Source organism: Eptatretus burgeri, chromosome 4 (assembly GCF_056783735.1).
Source record: "Eptatretus burgeri isolate ZD-2024b chromosome 4, Ebu_testis_v1, whole genome shotgun sequence".
NCBI lineage: Eukaryota > Metazoa > Chordata > Myxini > Myxiniformes > Myxinidae > Eptatretus > Eptatretus burgeri.
Genome location: NC_140964.1, coordinates 10259931 through 10280048, shown reverse-complemented (window position 1 = coordinate 10280048; position 20118 = coordinate 10259931). Strand labels below are relative to the sequence as shown.

General features: G+C 46.9%; 1 protein-coding gene across 4 annotated transcripts in view; it reads left to right on the top strand.

Annotated features, from left to right (window-relative positions):
• Positions 1–654: 654 nt before the first annotated feature.
• The window catches only part of RMI1 (RecQ mediated genome instability 1), a 60423-nt gene continuing 40959 nt past the window's right edge, over positions 655–20118 (top strand). The window contains exons 1-4 of one of the 4 annotated variants that reach the window (XM_085876879.1): positions 655–868; positions 5035–5169; positions 9090–9197; positions 9418–9540. In XM_085876879.1, coding sequence (XP_085733005.1) covers positions 752–868; positions 5035–5169; positions 9090–9197; positions 9418–9540 — 483 coding nt within the window. In that variant the 5' untranslated portion in view covers positions 655–751. Of the gene's footprint in view, positions 869–1528; positions 1668–5034; positions 5170–5307; positions 5506–9089; positions 9198–9417; positions 9541–20118 lie in introns of those variants that run through there. The other 3 variants (XM_085876881.1, XM_085876882.1, XM_085876883.1) reach the window with 3 other exon arrangements.

Sequence of the window (20118 nt, the reverse complement as noted above, 5' to 3'; positions counted from 1 at the left end):
CTCTCATTCACTCACTCACTCATTCACTCACTCATTCACTCTTTCACTCACTCACTCATTCACTCACTCATTCACTCACTCGCTCATTCACTCACTCACTCATTCACTCACTCATTCACTCTCATTCACTCACTCACTCATTCACTCACTCATTCACTCACTCGCTCATTCACTCACTCGCTCATTCACTCACTCATTCACTCACTCGCTCATTCACTCACTCATTCACTCACTCGCTCATTCACTCACTCATTCACTCACTCGCTCATTCACTCACTCATTCACTCACTCACTCATTCACTCACTCATTCACTCATTCACTCACTCATTCACTCATTCACTCACTCGCTCATTCACTCACTCACTCACTCACTCACTGTTGTGCAGAGAAGAGACAATTAGAATCAAACCATTTAAATGGTTTTGTAAATACAAAAACATTTTTTAAATAGATATTTGAAAGGAAAGTTCAAAACACCTGCAAACTTCACCTTCACAGTTACTCCCTCAAACTGTGTAAAAACAGGTTTACCATTTGAACAAGCCACCGGCGAAAGATGTCACAACAACAACAACCACCGAGAAGATCTTAACATCCCTCCGCCCAAAAATTAAAGGGACGATCCACCACATCGAGTGACGTCACGTGGTTTGGCGAATCGGACAGGGAAGTCGCGAATGTGTGTCCCACGTGATTGGTTGACGCGACAAACGGCGCTCTGTGAATGGCCGCGGGAACGTGAGGTTGTGGATGGCGGCCTCACACGAACACACGATAAACCGATGGCTCCTGTCGAAGCACGTCCGTGTGCCTGATGATTGGCTCCGTGCTTGTCTAACTTGGCTCCGACAAGAGCAGGGTCAACAGGTTTGTTCACGGTCTGTGACACGTTAATACGGAACGGATGTGCGGCCTGATGTACGTCTGCGAACACGCGGGATGCGGCCGGGTACTGTGGTGCGGGTTGTGCTGCCGGACACTCTGGTGCGGGTTGTGCTGCCGGATACTGTGGTGCGGGTTGTGCTGCCGGATACTGTGGTGCGGGTTGTGCTGTCGGATACTGTGGTGCGGGTTGTGCTGCCGGATACTGTGGTGCAGTGTGTGCTGCCGGGTACTGTGGTGCAGGGCGTGCTGCCTGATACTCTGGTTCGGGGCGTGCCACCCGATACTTGGGTGCGGCACATGCCGCCCGATACTTGGGTGCGGCGCATGCCCTCCGATACTTGGGTGCAGCATATGCTGCCCGATACTTGGGTGCGGCGCGTGCTGCCCGATACTTGGATGCGGCGCGTGCTGCCCGATACTTTGGTGCTGGGCGTGATAGTATTTGTTTGCAGGTGCTGGGCGTGTTGCCTCATACTTGGGTGCGGGATGTGATGCACGCGGTACTTGTCTGCAGGGCCTGCGGCTCGATTCTTGTCTGCGGGTGGGGAGGTGGGGGGGCCGGGGGGGGTGTTTTCCGATGCTTGGGTGCAGGTTAGGGGGAGGGGTGGGATGTGGTGCACGATGCTTGTCTGCAGGTGAGAGAGGATGCGGCTCGATACTTGGATGTGGGATATGATGCATGGTACTTGTCTGTGGTACGTGTGACCCGAGATTTGGATGTGGGGCACGCGTCCGAATACTTGTCTGTGGATGCTGGGGTGTGTCCCAATGCTTGTTTCAGGTGATGGTTTGGGGGGGTGGGGAATTTTACAGAACCTTTTTTTTGATTCAGAACTTAATACATCCTTTTTAAATCAGAAAATAAAAATAAATGACTGACAAATTTATTGACACCCTTGACTTGATATTTGGTATCACGGCCTTTGGACAAAATAACTGCAGTCAAGCACTTCCTCGAGCTGTGAATGAGCTTCCTACACCTTTCCACTGGTAGTTTGGCCCACTCTTCTTCTGCAAACTGCTCCAGTTCTCACAGATTTGAAGGGTGCCTTCTCCCAACTGCTGTTTTCAGATCTCCCGACAGGTGTTCAACGGGATTTAGATCTAGACCTACTGCTGGCCACTTGAGAACAGTACAGTGTTTTATGTTGAACCATTCCTGGGTGCTTTTTGAAGTGTGTTTTGGGGTCATTGTCCTGCTGCAAGACCCATGACCTTTGACGGTGACCCAGCTTTCCGACACTGGGTTGAACATTGCGCTCCAAGATGCCTCCTTGGTAATCTCCTGATTTCATGATGCCATGCACACGTTCAAGGTACCCAGTGCCAGAGGCAGCACAGCAACCCCAAAACATCACTGAACCTCCATGTTTGACTGTTGGGAAGGTGTTCTTTTCTTTGAAGGCTTCATTTTGTTTGCTGTAAACATAGAGATGATGTCCTTTCCCAAAAAACCCTAATTTGGTCTCATCTGTCAACAGGACATTCTTCCAGAAGGATTTTGGCTTGTTCAGGTGTGTTTTGGCAAACTCCAGTCCGGCTTTCTTATATATCTCTCTCAGCAGTGGGGTCCTCCTGGTTCTCCGACCATAGAACCCTCTTTCATTGATTTGACGACGGATGGTGCGAGTTGAAACTGTCGGACCTCGTGTCTGAAGGTCAGCTTGAATCTGTTTGGCAGTTGATCGAGGTGCTTTCTCCACCATTCAAACAATCCTTTGTTGCAATCTTCAAGAAAGTTTTCTCTTTCAGCCACGTCTAGGGAGGTTGGCTACAGTGCCACGGGCCTTGAACTTCCTGATAACATTGCGTACGGTGGACACAGGAACAGCTCGGTCTGTTGATGGACTTGTAGCCTTGAGGTTGTCCATGCTCGGCTACAATCTTGTGTCTGACTTCCTCAGACAATTTTCTGGTTTTCTTTCTTTTCTCCATGCTCATTAAGCCTGGTGTTGGCTTAGTGGTTAGGGTGGCGGCTTGGGATCCCAGGGTCCTGAGTTCAAGCCCCGTTGGCTGCTGAATTAACACCAGGGGGTTGACTCAGCCTGTCATCCTTCCGAGGTCGGCGAAATGAGTACCAGTGTACTGGTCCCGGTGTATGCCACGGTTAGAATAGGTGTACCATATCCCTGTGTGTCGTAAGACGCGACCAGGGTTGGCGTCAGGAAGGGCATCCGACCATAAAACATTGCCTCAAGAAAAAGCCAACCCCTGCACAGCAGGGAAAAATGGCTGTAAAAACGGTCATTTTTATATTTTCTCCATGCTCATTGCGGTACACACAGTGACACAAAACAGCCGAATGACTTATTTTCTCCATTCAAACTGGTTGAATGAGTGATTTTTATATTGCAGATACCTGCAACTCACCACAGGTGAGTTCGATTTCAAAGTAAAGGAGAATCACCTGTTAGAAATCTCATTATTTCTCACAACTTCTAAAAGGTGCCAGTAATATTGTCCAGGCCATTTTGGGATTTCTTTGTGGAATAAGTGATGATTTAGTTATTTTTCAGCTTTTTTTTTTTGTTTTGTTCCACTGCAAATCAAATAAATACATGTGTGGAGACCAAAAGATTTTTAAAATTTTAACAATTTTCTGGAAGAAATGATGCATTGTTTGAAGGAAGTGCAAGGGTGCCAATATTTTTGGTCACGACTGTGGGTACACGTTTCAAGTTTTTGTTGTCATTTTTATTGAACAAAATTCGTGATGAATTTCGATTTCTTCTTCTCGTGGGGATTTGTTAATTACAATGTTTATGAAACTCGACCAGCGAGAATTACAACCTTAACGAGCGGATTCAAGCAGCTTTTGGAGAAACTCCGGTTGGAATGTGACGGAAAATGGTCTTGGAGTATCGCAAAAGGGTGCACACACAAACTGTTTGAAAATGATGGAAATTACATCAAAGTTCATAACTTGATTTATACACTTCTGAATTCAATAAAACTTTAATCACAAAAACTTGAAATATGTACCGATATGTAAATGTTTAGTTTCTTCGCAACAGAATTACAGTGAGTGGTTCAAATCCGGGAATGGATGCATGGGCCACCCTGTAAATATCAAAGGCTGTGTTCCTTTTATTAGTTACCTTTTCCCGTGGTGCGTTGTGCTATGGTGTTTAACCGTATCGGGGAATCGCCATCCCGAGATTGCTCCACACTGCTCCCTCCAATTCCTGAAGGATATTTCAAAATGATCATTTCAGAGCTCACAACGAAGCTTAAACAGAATCGTTTGAATCCGTTTATTAATCATTACGTACACTAACTTGGTAAGGACGATGAGACAGCCAATCAATGATATTTTGTAAGCACGGTATGCAGGACCTGAGTTTTACACGCTAGTACGTTCTCTTTCTCTTCAGGGATCCAGGAACTCAACCATGTGATTAATTTGCAAGCTCGAGTGAAGGATTGAATTTGTACTTCACAAAGGTTTAGAAAATGATGTTTTATTTTTCACCTTGTTTCTCAGTATACTGAATATCCTTCAACACGTACAGGATGAAGTTCAAACCTGTTTTCCCCATCCTCATTCAGCAGAATGAGTGGAAGCTGCCATCAGATACTTGTGCACGAACGAGTTGAGCTTGTAATGGGACTTGCAACAACAGAGTTGAAACTGTATCTCAAAATATGCACCCTCTTGTTTTTTCCCCTTAAAAAAAATTATGCAACCCTCCTTGTTACTTGCACACAGATGGTTGGCACAACTATAGGATAACAATCAATACATTATCATCAAAAGCAAAATGGCATTCCTCGCCGAGCGTCGTCCTGGGGCTGTGAAGGCTCGCAAGGAACTTCAAGTCTCGAGTTTAATTTTGGAGTAACGGGTAATCCAAAGGGGCTTCAGGACTCCAGTTTCATGTTGGAGCAATGGGTGATCTGAAGGGGCTACAAGACTCCAGTGTCATCTCGAAAGCTGCTTCAAGTCTCTGGTTTGGTGTTGTGCGAGGTTTTGCATTTTGTGCTACTCATGCATGTTCGTTCAGCAGAAACTCTGAACTGAGATGTGTGGCAAGAAACTTGTCATGACTGCGTTGCTCATCATACATGTTTCAACAAATAACGGCATTAACGGCTATTGACTCGTTTATTGGCTGGGGTGAGTAGAGCATGTGCTTCGTGTTCTGCAGGGATCGAAGTGCACTGAACAGCTTGTGTTTGACCAATGGCTGTCGGCTGACCTACGAGAGTTGAGTTTCCCTGTATTGCCCCCTGAGCTGGCTCAGGTTCAAAAAGAAACTCTTGTGGGCCCAATTGCCCTGCAGGTAGGGATGCATTTGGGCAATGACCTTGCCTAGATATCGTATTTAAAACCTGATGCCAACTAATTACTTTAATTGCAAAGTCTAACACAATGCTTCATGATCGTGAAACTCGGTGTGTAACGATATATCTTTCTCACTCTCTCCTCTTATCTGCTGTTGGTGTTTCTCCATTTCTATTTTGTTCCCTTCCATTCTGCTCGAGCTGAGGCTGAGGATTCGTCACTCTTTGGGTGTCTTTTCCCTGGTCTCTGTATATGCTCCAACTGAGGCGAATGATCTTGCTGTGAAGGAGGCATTCTATGCCGCGCTCGAGTCTGTAGTTGATGAGTGCCCCAGGTGAGATGTTCTTCTCGTCTTGGGGGATTTCAATGCATCAACTGGCACTGATTGGGGATGGTTATGAGGCATGTGATAGTGCTATTGTGGTTCACAGTTCCAGACCCATGGGGATCAAGTTCCTTGACTTTCAAGAAGTCGTGGAATGAGGGTGGCTGGTTGATGGTCTCATCGCTGGACTTGTTATTCCAGCGCTGGTGGTGTGGCAAAGGAGATTGACTATGTGCTCGTTGATGGTCGCTGGATGATGATCCAGAACTGCAGCGTCGACTGGAGTGCTCAATTCCTCAATACAGACCACAGGCTTGTTGCAGCTCACATCTGGGAGAATGGTACTATCCCAGCCTTGGCTGGATGATGGCAAGCTCAAGGATCTGAGTGTAGTTGAGTTTGTGGGGACTTGGTTGGGGGGGGGGGTGTCTGTGTGTTTAAGGGTATCCTGAATCGTTGTGGAGTGCCTTCAAGATTACCATCATTGATGGTGCTGGTGGTTGTCTTGGAACCTACCCTCAGGTGAAGAAGAACTTTGTCTCCCAAGGGACACTGGATACCATTGAGCAGTCACAGGGCCAGACTTTATGGCAGAGCTGAGCTGCTCAGGTAGCTCATACGTGAAACTGTACATTCTCTGAAGGCAGACAAAGAGGTTTACATGCTCGGCATCTGTGTAGGGGGTAGAGCATCACCTGTGGTGAAGTGATTCTCATCCTGTTTGCAGAGGAATCTGTGCATTGCATTCCTCCAAGCCAATCCCTCGGTGTACTTCAGTTAGAGCGGAGGTTGGTGAGCTTTTGGCAGAGGTGTCTGAAGTGAAGACCTGCTGGGCCATTTACTTTGAGCAGCTTACCAGGTTGAGCCATCAGCTGTTGTTGGATTTCAAGGGTGTTACTATCCCAATTACTGAACCTTCAATGAACTGTGAACGACCTACATTTGTGGAAACAGCAGTTGTGGTGAACCGGTTGAAAGGGTGAAAAGCTCCTGGGATCTGTGGAATCCATGCTGATCTTCTCAAGGTTGGTGGAAATGCTGTACTTGTGTCGTTGCATGCAGTTCTGTGCTCTGGAGCACAGTTGTCATCCTAACTGACCGGGAGAGGACCCTTGTTGTCCCCCTCTGGAAAGGGAAGGGTAATCACCAGGACTGCAACTACTGAGGGGTGACGCTGCTCTCAGTGCCGTCAAGGTCTTTGCCTGGATAATTAAGGTTTGCCACCATCTGCTTGAGCACCAGTTCACAGAGCAGTCGGGTTTTCCACTAAAGAGGTGAATGATTGACCGTGTCCTTGCTCTTCGGGTCCTCGCTGAATGCAGGCGACAGTTCCAATGGGCTGCTCACAGCTGAAATTGATCTGCGCAAAGCGTTCAATTCATTGAATCGGGATGCCCTCTGGAGGATTCTTGGTCTTTGTGTTGTGCCACCAAAACTGATCAATCTGATTTCTGAACTATACTCTGGTACTAAGAGTGCTGTGAGGTGTGGTGGTACCATCTCTGACTTATTTCCAGTTTTTTTTTTTTGTATACCTTGTCGAGGCTCGTGTGAGAGCTAACACACAACACACATCAAGGAGGCATGAGACGAGGGGCGGGAGTGGGAGGGACAAAACAGTGGGGAACAGACACATTAGGAGATCTGTGGAAGGGAGAGGGATGGGATGGGGAACATGGGGAATAGAAGATGGACATTACAGGGACTTTCAGGAAGGAAAGCAGGGAAATTGAAGGAGGTGGGCTTGGGTGGATTATCGGGGGTAGAAAAGATCAAGGATTTGGATGGGGGATGATCAGAGGTGGTGGTGAACAGCTGTTTTGAAAGCCTGGAGGGAAGAATGGGAAAGAATAGAGTGAGGGAGTTTATTCCAAAGGCGGGAAAAAAGAGGAATGAAAGAGTGAAGGTGTGCAGTGATTCGTGATTTTGGTCGTTTTACCAGAAGGGGGTTGTTGGCTGACCTTGAGCGCCCTGAGGAAATGTGGTGGGGACAAATCGCAGAGAGAGCAGGGGGTGCAAGGCTGGAGAGGAGACGGTAGAAGACAGAAAGACCACCGACCAACCTGCGGTGATTGAGTGAGAGGCCCAAAGACTCGCCTCATTGCGGGAGATGCCGATGATCCGAAATGCCCTGGTTTCTACAACGTGAAGCCGAGAAAGGTGGGAGGCAGGAGCACCAGCCCAGAGGGGAGAGCAATACTCCATCAGGCTATGGACAAAAGCTTTGTAAGTGGTCAGGAGCTCAGGAGGGCCGAGGAAGGACTTTGCACGACAGAGGATTCCCAGTCGGCGACTGACTTTGGAGGCAAGGTTTGAAATGTTGCTTTCCCAGGAAAGGTTTCCTTTGCCTGAGACTGGGTCTGAGCTTTCCCCTGAGACCCAGAAGCTTGAAAGAAATGACTTATTTCAGAGGATTGTTGAGAAAGTGGATGGGTGGGTTTTCTAAACGGTCCTTTCGAAGAGACATAGTGAGAGTGTGAGATTTGTCTGGATTAAAAGACATGTTCCACGTGTTGAACCAGTTTGTGATTTTATCCAGATCTGCAGTGAGCGAAGAAGCTGCTGCTTGCCGGCTGAGGGATGACCGATGGGTGGAGTACGGCAGGTACGGCAGAGGGTGGAATCATCAGCTCAGAGATATAGAGGATTTTCCAGAGCGTCGGAGAGATCATTGATGCAAACCAGAAAAAGAGCAGGGCCCAGAACGCTACCTTGAGGAACTCCAGCCTGGACAGGAAGAGGGGATGAAAGAACTTCATTTAGGGCCACACGTTGTTACTGGAGTTCGTGAAGGATGTGTACTGGCCTGCATACTCTTCAGCACTTTTATGGACCAGATTCTGGGGAGGATGTTGGAAATCAAGCTGCATTGCATTATTTGGGAATATCGGGATATTTGCAGAGACTGTGGATATCCTTATGGGGCCCTCCAGGTGCTGAATGAGGATTCGGAGTCACTGGGATTACAGGTTTCCTTTGCAAGACTAAGATCCATGCTTTCCATGGTGTCTTGGTTGCTGCTATCTTGACTTTGTTTGTGGCAAGGATGTTGAGGTCACAGATGGATTCATATCTCCGCACGTTGTGAGCCAGAGGTCGATAGATGTCTGGATAGGGCTTGGGGAGTTGTGGATTCATTGTATCATAGGTTATGGCACTGTCGGTACTTGTGCAGGACGAAAGTCATGAGTCTTTAAGTCCTTCGTGCTTCCACTCTTGCTCTGCGGATGTGAGAACTTGACTCTGATTAGATTTATTTTCTGTGTTGTCCGTGAGCATCACCTGTGGTTGTATGGACATGTGGCTCGTTTTCTTAACGCTGATCCTGCACACCAGATTCTCTCTGTGAGCGAAGCTCATGGGTGGGAGGCCAACAGGCCAACCACATGCCTTGTTAGAGCAGGTTGATCAGTTTCTCAAGGAGATGGGGATGGGCCAGGCATCTTCCTGGAGGACGGCCAGACGGTGGCCTCTGGAGTACCGGTGGAAAGTGGACACAGTGACGTGCTGTCTCAGCACATGCTCCCATACCTGACCTGACCTGACCTGAACTAACTTAGCAAATTATTTAATGCAATCTTTGTTACTTTCAGATGGATTCCATAATGGACATCAGTCAACCTGCTTTCTCACAGCTCCAGAAGCTTCGTGAGAAGTGCACCTCAAACGAGCATGTCACATCTGCACCAGCAATGCTTGAGGTTTGACGATCCGGTGTTCCGCTCCTTCCCACCCAACCCCCTTCTGTCTGCTCTTCACCAACCTCCCTGATGATGTACCTGTGCCATGCTGCAATTGTGCACCCAAATCTCCTCGAGCAATTGTAGTTTGATCATTTTAATTTTGAAGATGTTAGTCAGAAATTATTCAGACTTCACTTGAGATTTACTTGCTTTGGAATGTGTTTTTCATGTTTCTTAGGCATGGGAGGGGAAAACCGAGCGTATGCTCATGTTAGAACTGACAGATGGCATCCAGCAGATCCAGGCAATGGAGTACCAAGCAGTGCCCATCTTGAACACTCACCTTCCTCCAGGAACAAAGGTGATTTATGTGTGTATGCATTACCAATGACCAAGATTACTTGCACATTGCATGATAAATCCTCTCAACCAAATTGCAAGGGTGGTAGGCTAATAATGGTGGGAAGGAGGGTGAAGTGAGATGTTGAGCATGAGTGCTTCTTCAAAACAGTGAAAGATAGAGTGCTGAGTATTGAGAGAAGGTATTATGCATGTACACGTGGGTGGGGGGTGATGTCTGGGATGGATGTATGGATGGAGGAAAAGGGGATGGCAGGGTTCACCAGTGAAAGGGAGAGGGTCAATATATATCAAAAGTTGAGAGAACAGGATCGGGGATCAAGAGTCGGAAGCACAAAGGAGTTGCTCCAGATAAGACCAAATGGATTGCATGTGATTCTAAACTGCATTCCATTACCAAAAATGTCATTGCAGCATGTCCAATCCGGAAATCAACTGTTCTGCCCTGCATGCTTGTGTATATATGTATACTCGCGGGGTATTCTTACGCATTGTGTAACAATACGAACCATGCTTCCCCATTGTATTGGGTTGCACGCCTGCATTTGATGAAGATTTTTTTTCATTTATTTATTTTCATTTTTTATTTTCATTTGCTTAAATTGTTGTGGATTTCAGAATCGGATCTGAGTAGTGCACAAAACATCCAGTTGCTCAGACAGTTATTTCCATAAATGCATGTTCAGAATAGACCCATCCCCTTGTCTGGTAGGATTCTAACTCTCTGCATTGGAGAAGGGTAGAGAACACGTTCCCTTTCTTTCTTATGGGATATCCTTTTCCTCTTTACGACACGTTCATGACGTATGATTTTACGTCGGTTTTCATTTCCGCATGAGCGATATTCACCGTTCGTGCACGCGATAAGATAGCCGTTAGCCCAACGGAGACTCATTCTATTCCCTTTCCATCAAGACACATTGGCTTGGAAATGCACGATTTATTTCCACATTTTATTTTGGTTATCATTTTCACATTTTACTTATAGGACATTTGAGTCCTCACACTGCAAGCTTTTCCTGGCCAGTTCATTCTGATGGTCAAACATGGCTGTGGTCTTGCATCGTTTACCTCAGGCACCCACCTTTTTTCCATCGGTGATTGACACCCCGTTAAGCAGCTCTATGGACTATAATTGGCTCTTCTTCATATCGGGCTGAACAAAGAGGTGATAATTGCCCGTTGATGTTTTGTGAGCGCTTCGCGTTTTCGCTCGGTTGTTCTGGCAAATGGCTGCTTTCTGGCGTTCGTCCAGCACCCCAAGCACGGCGTCGTAAGCCAGGACCATGTTAATTGGGAGTTGCATCTCGTTCGATGGTGAGGAGAGGATGACCGCGAGAATGGACGGTTGGAGGTCACATGCAGCGATACGCCAATAGGCAAGCTGGATTTGGCTAAAGTCTTGCTTTGGGCTCTGCCCACACTGGTCGCCTATAAAAGGATGGCAGGACTGCCTTGTTTGCAGTTGGTGAGATCCTGCTGATGGGTGGGGACAGTTGGACTGTTCCTGCTAGTTCTGCTCGGTTCCTGGTTCTTGGCGTTCCTATCATTCCTGGTTCCTGGCGTTCATAGTTCCTGGGGCTGACGACGTGACGTCGATTGATGTTCGAGCCTGATTGCGGGTGGTTGCATGGCGAGGCAGCGTGCTGGCAGCGGAAACGAGCCGGGCTGTGGAGAGCTCGTTTGGAGAGGTAGATCAAGGCACTCTCACACATTTTGGGTCATCTTGGTAGACGCACGACATCTTCTGCATTAGTAAGCCGAGACCGGTTTTCTTTTCCCCCTGAATGATCTGCTGGGTACCCTTGTCTTCTATTTAATTGTTAATAAGACAGTGATAAGCATCTGCTCATTGTCCATTTTTCTATAAATGCTTGTTGAATTCTTTATTTGTTTGAGATTATCTTGTTGATTGAACATTTGATTGATTTGAATTCATCCATTTTATGGATAAAGAAATAAAAAGTCCTTCAGTTTATTTTTTTTCATAATATATTCCTTGTTGACGTTTCAATCTGCTCGTGATTGTCATTTCCTTCCATTGATCCAGCATTTTCCGAACTTATACAGACTGGGAGATTATAATTCCCAAAGGAATTAACCTGTCATTGTCTGCGTGTGCTTCAGTGGTAAATGCTCGACCACCCTACTTAAGATCTAATCCTATGCAATTCCTCCATCTACCCCTACAACCGTAACTATACGAGGTGTGTTCAAAAAGTATCCAACCTTAATTTTTCATGCGTAAACAAATGAAGCTAGGGAGGCGTGGTTTGGTGCACGTATGTAGGCGATCCCAATCCATATGGGTGAATATTTTCCCACCTGCAGAAGCTGTCAGTCGCCGACAGACCGCCGATGAGTGAGGAAGTGTAAGTGAGAGCCGTCGGATTTTCGTTTTTGACAAAATGACGGAAAAACTTGAACAACGCTACTGCATCAAATTTTGTGTAAAGCTTGACGATTCCCAAGTGGAAACGATCCGCAAGATTCAACAGGCCTTCGGGAACGAAGCAATGGGCACCACACAGATAAAAGAGTGGTACAACTGCTTCAAAGATGGTCGCACATCAGTGGAAAGTGAAGCACGTTCTGGTAGGCCCTCAACATCCCGAAATGAGATCGTCATTGACCAAGTGAGGACCCTGCTGATGCAGGATCGTCGAATCACGATCAGAGAATTTGCAGACGAGGCGGGCGTCAGCATTGGATCCGTTCATTCCATTGTGACTGAGGATTTGGGCTTAAGGAGAATCTCAGCGAAGTTCGTGCGAAAGCTGCTCACGATCGAGCAGAAGCAACTCCGTTTGGAGATCGCACAGGACATGCTGGAGACTGTGAACAGCGATCCCAACTTCTTCAACACAGTGATCACTGGCGATGAGATCACAGTGATCCGTCATTTTGTCAAAAACGAAAATCTGACGGCGCTCACTTACACTTCCTCACTCATCAGCGGTCTGTCGGCTTCTGCAGGCGGGAAAATATTTACGCATACGGATTAGGATCGCCTACATAAGTGCACCAAACCATGCCTCCCTAGCTTCATTTGTTTACGCACGAAAAATTAAGTTTGGATACTTTTTGAACACACCTCGTATGTATATCTATATATATTTTGTTCGTCTTTCAGCTGCTCCCGTTAGGGGTCGCCACAGCGGATCATCCGTTATGATCCGCATACTGATTTGGCACAGGTTTTACGCCGGATGGCCTTCCTGACACAACCCTGGTCGCCTCTTACGACACAGGGATAAGGATTGGGTTTCACCATGATTCCGGGCTGCCTACACCCTCTCATAGCGCGGCCCAGTGCAGAGTTCCCGTCCTCAAGCGATCCTCCAAACCAAGCCTCCGTGCAGCCGGATATATATAATATTGGGGCGGTTGGGACTACACATTTTTAAAGAAGGCGCTTCCAACCAAAAGTAAAAAAACTCGATCGACTCCTTTTAATTTGAGCAAAAAAAGCGAGAGCAGACCCAGTCTTCGGCAACGTTTCGCCGGCTTCATCAGACACAATGGACCCTGACCCTCAGCACGTGTCGGGTTTTAATTTCAATACGACCGCTAATTTCCGGTCACGTGCTGGTGCTTGAGGTGAAATGGAGGGGTGTTTGTTTTTTTTTTGCAAAAGCAAAAACAAACATCACATCCCATCATTGAAGGGGTGCTCTGCTTTTTTTTTTTTTTTTTTTAATTGTTTTGCTTACACGTGATCTGGTGCTGTATGTGTGTGGGTGAACACATGTGTGCGCTTGTTGCTGTTTTTGTGTTTCCGGGGCACGAACACGGCTGGTTTTATGTCTGGGTTGGACATGATGAGGTGTTGGTTGTGTGAGTGTTGGGGTTCCCGTTGGGTGTTGTGCAGACGTGGATGTGGTGTTTGGGATAGAGTGTTGTTGCTCACCTTATCCAGCCGTTTGCACTATCCAGTTTTCGCCATTTGTAACAGAGGTGTGTATTGTGTGGGTATGTCCACCGTCTCCCCAGTTAGACCACCTCCCGGCTAATCAGGTGCCACACTGCTAAAATCAACCTGTGTTGTTTATCCCTCACAGCTCGGTCTATTGTGCCTGTGAAGCCAGTTGCGAACCCGGCGAATCGTTGCCTGAGACCGGGTCTGCTTTCGCTTTTTTTGCTCAAATTAACGGAGTTAATGTCGTTTTTTTTACTTTTGGTTGGAAGTGCCTTCTTCTTCTTAAAAAAAAAATATATATATATATATGTATATGTATATATCCCTGTGTCATAAGAGGCGACCAGGGTTGCGTCAGGAAGGGCATCCGGCGTAAAACATGTGCCAAATCACTATGTGGATCATACGGATGATCCGCTGTGGCGACCCCTCACAGGAGCAGCCGAAAGAAGAAGAAGAAGATGTGTATATATATATATATATATATATGTATATATGTATATGTATATATATATATATATATATATATATATATATATATATATATATGTATATATGTATATGTATATATATATATATATATATATATATATATATATATATATATCTATATATCAGGTCAGGTATGGGAGCATGTGCCAGAACAGCGCGTCGCTGCGTCCACTTTCCGCCGGTACTCCAGGGGCCTCCGTCTGGCCATCCCCATGTCCTTGAGATGATGGTCAACCTGCTGCAACCATGAGGCACGTGTTCGGCCCACTGGCCTCCTCCACTCATGAGACTCCCTCGCTGAGAGAATCTGGTGAGCAGGATCAGCGTCAGGAAAACGAGCCACATGTCCATACAGCCGCAACTGACGCTCACGGACTATGCAGGTAACAAATCTCATCCGAGTCTCTCTCAGCAACCGCTCGTTGGACACAAAATCCGACCAGTGATAGCCTAGGATTCTCTGAAGAGACCTGGTACCAAAGGAATTAAGTCTCCGTCTCAGATCCTTGGTCAGAGTCCAAGTCTCGCACCCATAGAGCAAGACTGGAAGTACCAAGGACCTGAAGACTCGGACTTTCGTCCTCCTCGCACAGGTACCGGCAGCGCCACACCCCATGATCCAGTGAATCCATGACTCCCCAGGCCCGACCCAGACGTCTATTGACCTCTGACTCGCAGCCAGCAGAGACATGAATATCACTGCCAAGGTAAGTGAATCTCTCCACGACCTCAACATCCTCACCACAAACAGACACAGACAGGACAGCAGCATCCAAGATGTCACCGAAAGCCTGGATCTTAGTTTTGACCCAAGAAACCCGTAATCCCAACGGCTCCGACTCCTCATTCAGCACCTCCAGGACCCCCAAGAGGATGTCTAAAGTCTCCGCAAAGATGACTGCATCATCTGCAAAATCAAGGTCCGAGATCTTGACATTCCCAAACGATGCACCGCAACTTGATCTCTCCGACATCCTCCCTAAAATCCAGTCCATACAAGTGCTGAAAAGTGTGGGGGCAAGTACACATCCCTGACAAACTCCAGTAACAACTGGAAATAAGTCAGAGATGGTACCACCACACTTCACAGCACTCTCGGTACCAGAGTAGAGTTCAGACCTCAGATCGATCAGTTTTGGTGGCACCCCACGAAGACCAAGAATCCTCCAGAGGACATCCCGATTCACTGAATCGAACGCTTTACAGAGATCAACATAGGCTGCAAGCAGCCCCTGCCAAATCTCTCGTCTGCGTTCGGTGAGGACACGAAGTGCAAGGATACGGTCAATCGTTGACCTCTTTGGTGTAAAGCCTGACTGCTCTGGACGCTGGTGCTCAAGCAGATGGTGGCGAACCCTATCAAGAATTATCCGAGCAAAGACCTTGCCCGGCACTGAGAGCAGCGTCACCCCTCGGTAGTTGTTGCAGTCTTGGCGATCACCCTTCCCTTTCCAGAGAGGGACAACAAGGCCCCTCTTCCAGTCAGTTGGGATGATGCCTGTGTTCCAGGCAGAGCACAAAACTGCATGCAACGACACGAGTGCAGCATTTCCACCAGCCTTGAGAAGTTCGGCATGGATGCCACAGATCCCTGGAGCTTTGCCCCATTTCAACTGGTTCACCGCAGCCCTTGTTTCCACAAGCGAAGGTGGACCACAGTTGATTCGAGGGTCAGCAACAGGGATTGTAACACCCTTGACATCCAACTCGACAGCTTGGGGATCAGCCTGGTACAACCGCTCAAAGTAACCGGCCCAGCGGGCCTTCACTTCAGACTCCTCTGTCAAGAGCCTACCACTCTCTGCTCGAACTGCAGTGCTCCGAGGGATGGGCTTGGATGAACGTAATGCGCGAATTCCCCTGTAAGCGGGACGAGAATCACTTGTCCACAGGTGATGCTCTACCCCCTCACAGAATCCTCTCACATAGGCCTCCTTGTCCACCCTCAGTCCATGTACAGTTTTATGCCTCAGCTCCCTGAACAGCTCAGCTCTGCCATTCAGCCTGGCCCTGTGACTCTGGTCAATGGTATCCAGTGTCCCTTGAGAGACAAAATTCTTCTTTGCCCTGAGGTGAGTTCCAAGGCATCCACCGGCAACATCAAGGACGGTGGTCTTGAAGGCGCTCCACAACTCTTCAGGACTCCCCAAAGCACCCAGACCCCCCAAGTGTCCACTCAGCGTGTTCGCAAACTCCTCAGCTACTCTCTCATCCCTGAGCTTGGCAACATCCAGCCTAGGCTGGGATGGTACCATTCTCCAGGATTTAAGGTGCAGCTTTATAGTTGCTACAAACAAGCCTGTGGTCAGTATTGAGGAACTAAGCACTCCGGTAGACCCTGCAGTTTTGGATCATCTTCCAACGACCGTCAATGAGGACATGGTCAATCTCCTTTGCCACACCGCCAGCGTTGGAATACCAAGTCCAGCGATGAGCTTGTGGGCGCTGAAACCATGAACCAGCCACCCTAAGTCCATGACTTCTTGCAAAGTCAAGGAACTTAGTGCTATTCTGGTTCATAGTTCCTGACCCATGGGGACCAACACACACCTCATAACCATCCCTATCAGTTCCAGTCGATGCATTGAAATCCCTAGAAGTGTATCTCGTCTGGGGCACTGATCAACCACAGACTCGAGTGTGGCGTAGAATGCATCCTTCACGGTGAGATCACTCACCTCAGTCGGAGCATAAACAGAGACCAGGGAAATGACACCTAAGGAGTGACGAATCCTTAATCTCATAATACGCTCGTTGACCGGTGTTACCTCAATTATCATTGGGGTCAGCTTATTGGACACAGCTACAGCAACTCCTTGGGTATGGTAACCATCAGAGCGACCAGACCAATAGTAGGTGTAACCACCCACCATTATCTCGCCGCAATCCGGTCTCCGAACCTCAGAGAGAGCTGCAATCCCGATGTCCAAACGCTTGAGCTCAGATGATAACAGAGACAGGTGATCATCCTCTCTTAGGGATAGGACATTCCAGGCACCCACCCGAAGGGACCGCCTCAGGTTAACCCAAGGAGACCGCCGTCTGGTGGACGACACCTCAGCACCACTCCGACACACTCTCCCGCAATCTGACCCAGGGATGTTACCCCGTGGTTTCCCTCCTCTCATCAAAGATTGGGGGTCCCGAAGGCTTTGCCCCAATCCCGTCATCCGGTGAGCTGCCCTGCGAAGGGAAGCTGCACAGGAGGTACTCCCACGGAGTGGGTTTTCAGATTTTTTTGCGTTTTTGCATTTTGCGGAATGAAGGGTTTTACGGTGGCCGGAGTGCAAATCCTGCCACCAACCTCCTAATAGGAAGTAACCCAACTGCAGGAGGACGTCCGCAGACACAGTTGGGCACTAGATATGGATGGCCGTTGGCTCACAAGGAGCTCCTCCGCCCTCCTCCGCCCTCCTCCGCCCTCCGCCCTCCGCCCTCCGCACACACATATATATATATATATATATATATATATATATATATATATATATATATATATATATATATATATATATATATATATATATATATATATATGTGCATATAAGTACAGAGACATGACAAGTAAATAGACACCATGATTTTAAAAGAATTTATTTATTGAACATTTGAAGTACATTTGATCCATTTCAATACATCCTCCAGTATTTGGTGGAATTGCCATTTGCAGATTTCCACGCTTTTACTCTTTCAGACATAGAACTAATGAGTTCTGAAATTTTCTCTTGTGGGATTTCTGCCCTGGCTTCACGCAAAAGGTTGAGGAATTCTGCCCGTGATGTTGTTTTCCTTGACTTTTTCCACACAGCTCGATCCAATATGGTCCAGAGGTGTCCAATGGGATTCATGTCAGGAGACTGACTTGGCCATGGAAGTCGCTTGATCCCATTTCTGTCCTGCCATTCTTTGGTCTTCTTTGCAGTGTGGCATGGAGCTCCATCTTCCATGAACAGAGTGTTGTTTTTGACCATCTGACCAGTGGAGAAGACTGGTAGAAGTCCATCCTCGAGGATAGAAATGTATATCGTAGAGTTGATGTTGCCAACACACTCCACAAGCTCTGACCGACCAGTGCTCCAGATTGCTCCCCACATCATCACTAAAAAAACCACAGTGTTTGACAGTTAGCTGCAATCGCTTCAAAGAAAACTTGACTGGGAAGTCTCCAGACCCATACGTGTCCACTGTCAGAAAATTGAACAAAGTGGGACTCATCTGAAAAAATTACAGTTTGCCAAAACTCCAAGGGTCTTTTGGCCATCTCATCAGCCCACTTATTTCTCCTTTGAATGTTGGCTGGTCGAAGAAGAGGTTTCTCCTAGCTGCTCTCGCATAGAAGCCCAGTTGATGAAGGTACCGCACGGCAGTTCTTGAGCTATCTTGGACCTCCTCTGCAACATCTGCTGCCTTGCAACAGCTCAAAGACACCTTTCTGAGGGCCCAGATCGACCAGAACGGGAAGCTGTGAATTCTTTTCCTTTGCTGGTGAATTGCACAATCGACCGATTGACTGTAGAAAACGGAATGCCAAGGTTGTGAGCTATCTGATGCTGGCTGACTCCACCTTCCAAATGGCCAACAATTCGTCCTCTTTGAAAATCGGAAAGGTTATGTGCTACCTGGTTATGTGCCTTGGCACGTTCGAGGCATAGTTAATTGTCATACACGACCCATGAACTCGTTTCTGCAAATAAATAGTCGAATATTAGTACAAATTACTGAGTAAAACTGCGTTATACAGATGAAATGAAGAAATTTTAAGGTGTTTATCTACTTCTGTCATGTCTGTTTTTGTATGTGTGTATATATTTTTGTTGTGGTTGCACATTTTTAACGAAGAAGTAGGTGCTTCCAACCACAAGTAAAACTAGATCTTCTCTGCTAATTTGAGCAATAAGCATGAGCAGTCCTGGTCTCAGGCGACGTTTCACCGTCTTCACAGCTGGCTTACTCAGGCGCCTTCTTCTTTAAAAAAAAGTATATCATTTTTTTTCATCCAAAAAAAGGCACATCCAACCAGAAAGTAACTAGATCTACCCTGTTAACCTAGTAATAAATGAGCAAGAGCAGATCTGGTGTCGTGCGACGTTTCACCCACTTCCCTCGTAGGGTAGCTTGTAAGCTCGCTGCTTCCTCAGACCATGGACCCTGAGCCTTGGCACGTGTCTGCTTTTATTTCCGAGGTGACAATTTCCTGTCACATGCCAGTGTGAGAGGTCAGTTGAGGAGCTTTTTGTTTTTAGGTCATCTCTCTCATCTCAGTGGAGATGACCTCATAATAACAGTCTCGAAGTCTGTCCGTCCGTCCGTCCACAATCAAACCGAGTGGAGACAAATAACCAATAGTGGAATGGATAGAGGTCGATGAGACATGCACAACGATATAGCTTTCAAGGTCGTCCAAGGTCGAGGTCAACGTCATGAGGCTGTCAAAGTTGCAAAAATCGTCGATTTCAAATCTTATCTCCTCCCTCATTTATCAAGAAGATCAAATGTTATTAGCGATTCAGATACTATGGACTATTATCTAAAACAACACAAGCCATTTTTTTTTGAAATTTGCTCTAGTTCCGATTTTATAGCCCTTCAAACTTCGCTCTGATTCCCCGTATGGCCCGTTCATAAAGTACATACAAAAACTTAAGAACCGAAACTCTCAGAGACAAATATTACATTTAAAGCTTTTGTCAGATTTAACTAAAACAATGGAACACAAGTTTATATGCACACTTACTTTCATTTATGACATTAACATTGTCTTGAATGTCAATTTGTACTTTAATTTTCATAAATGACATGCTGTGATATTAAAAAAAAGGTAAATTGCACCGCTAGGGACTGCATTGTCATGACTTACGAACATCGTTCATAAGGAACTGCTGGCTTTGCAAGCGATTAGCGATGTATGAGGGGGTGGGTGGGTGGTCACTAGCCTGCATACAGAGGGGGGTGGGTGGTTTTGAAACCCGGAAGTAGAGCGTACGTACTTTATGAACTGCCCGTATTCCAGTCTGGCACAGAGTTACTTTCGACCTCTGGCAGAGATGACCGGCACTCCCGCTCGGGGGTATTTTTTTGAAATGTTGCCAATCCCTAAGCAACAAATGCCAATTGCATCATCGATGGTCCACGTTATTTGTCATGATTATTACCTTCGCATTCTGCGAA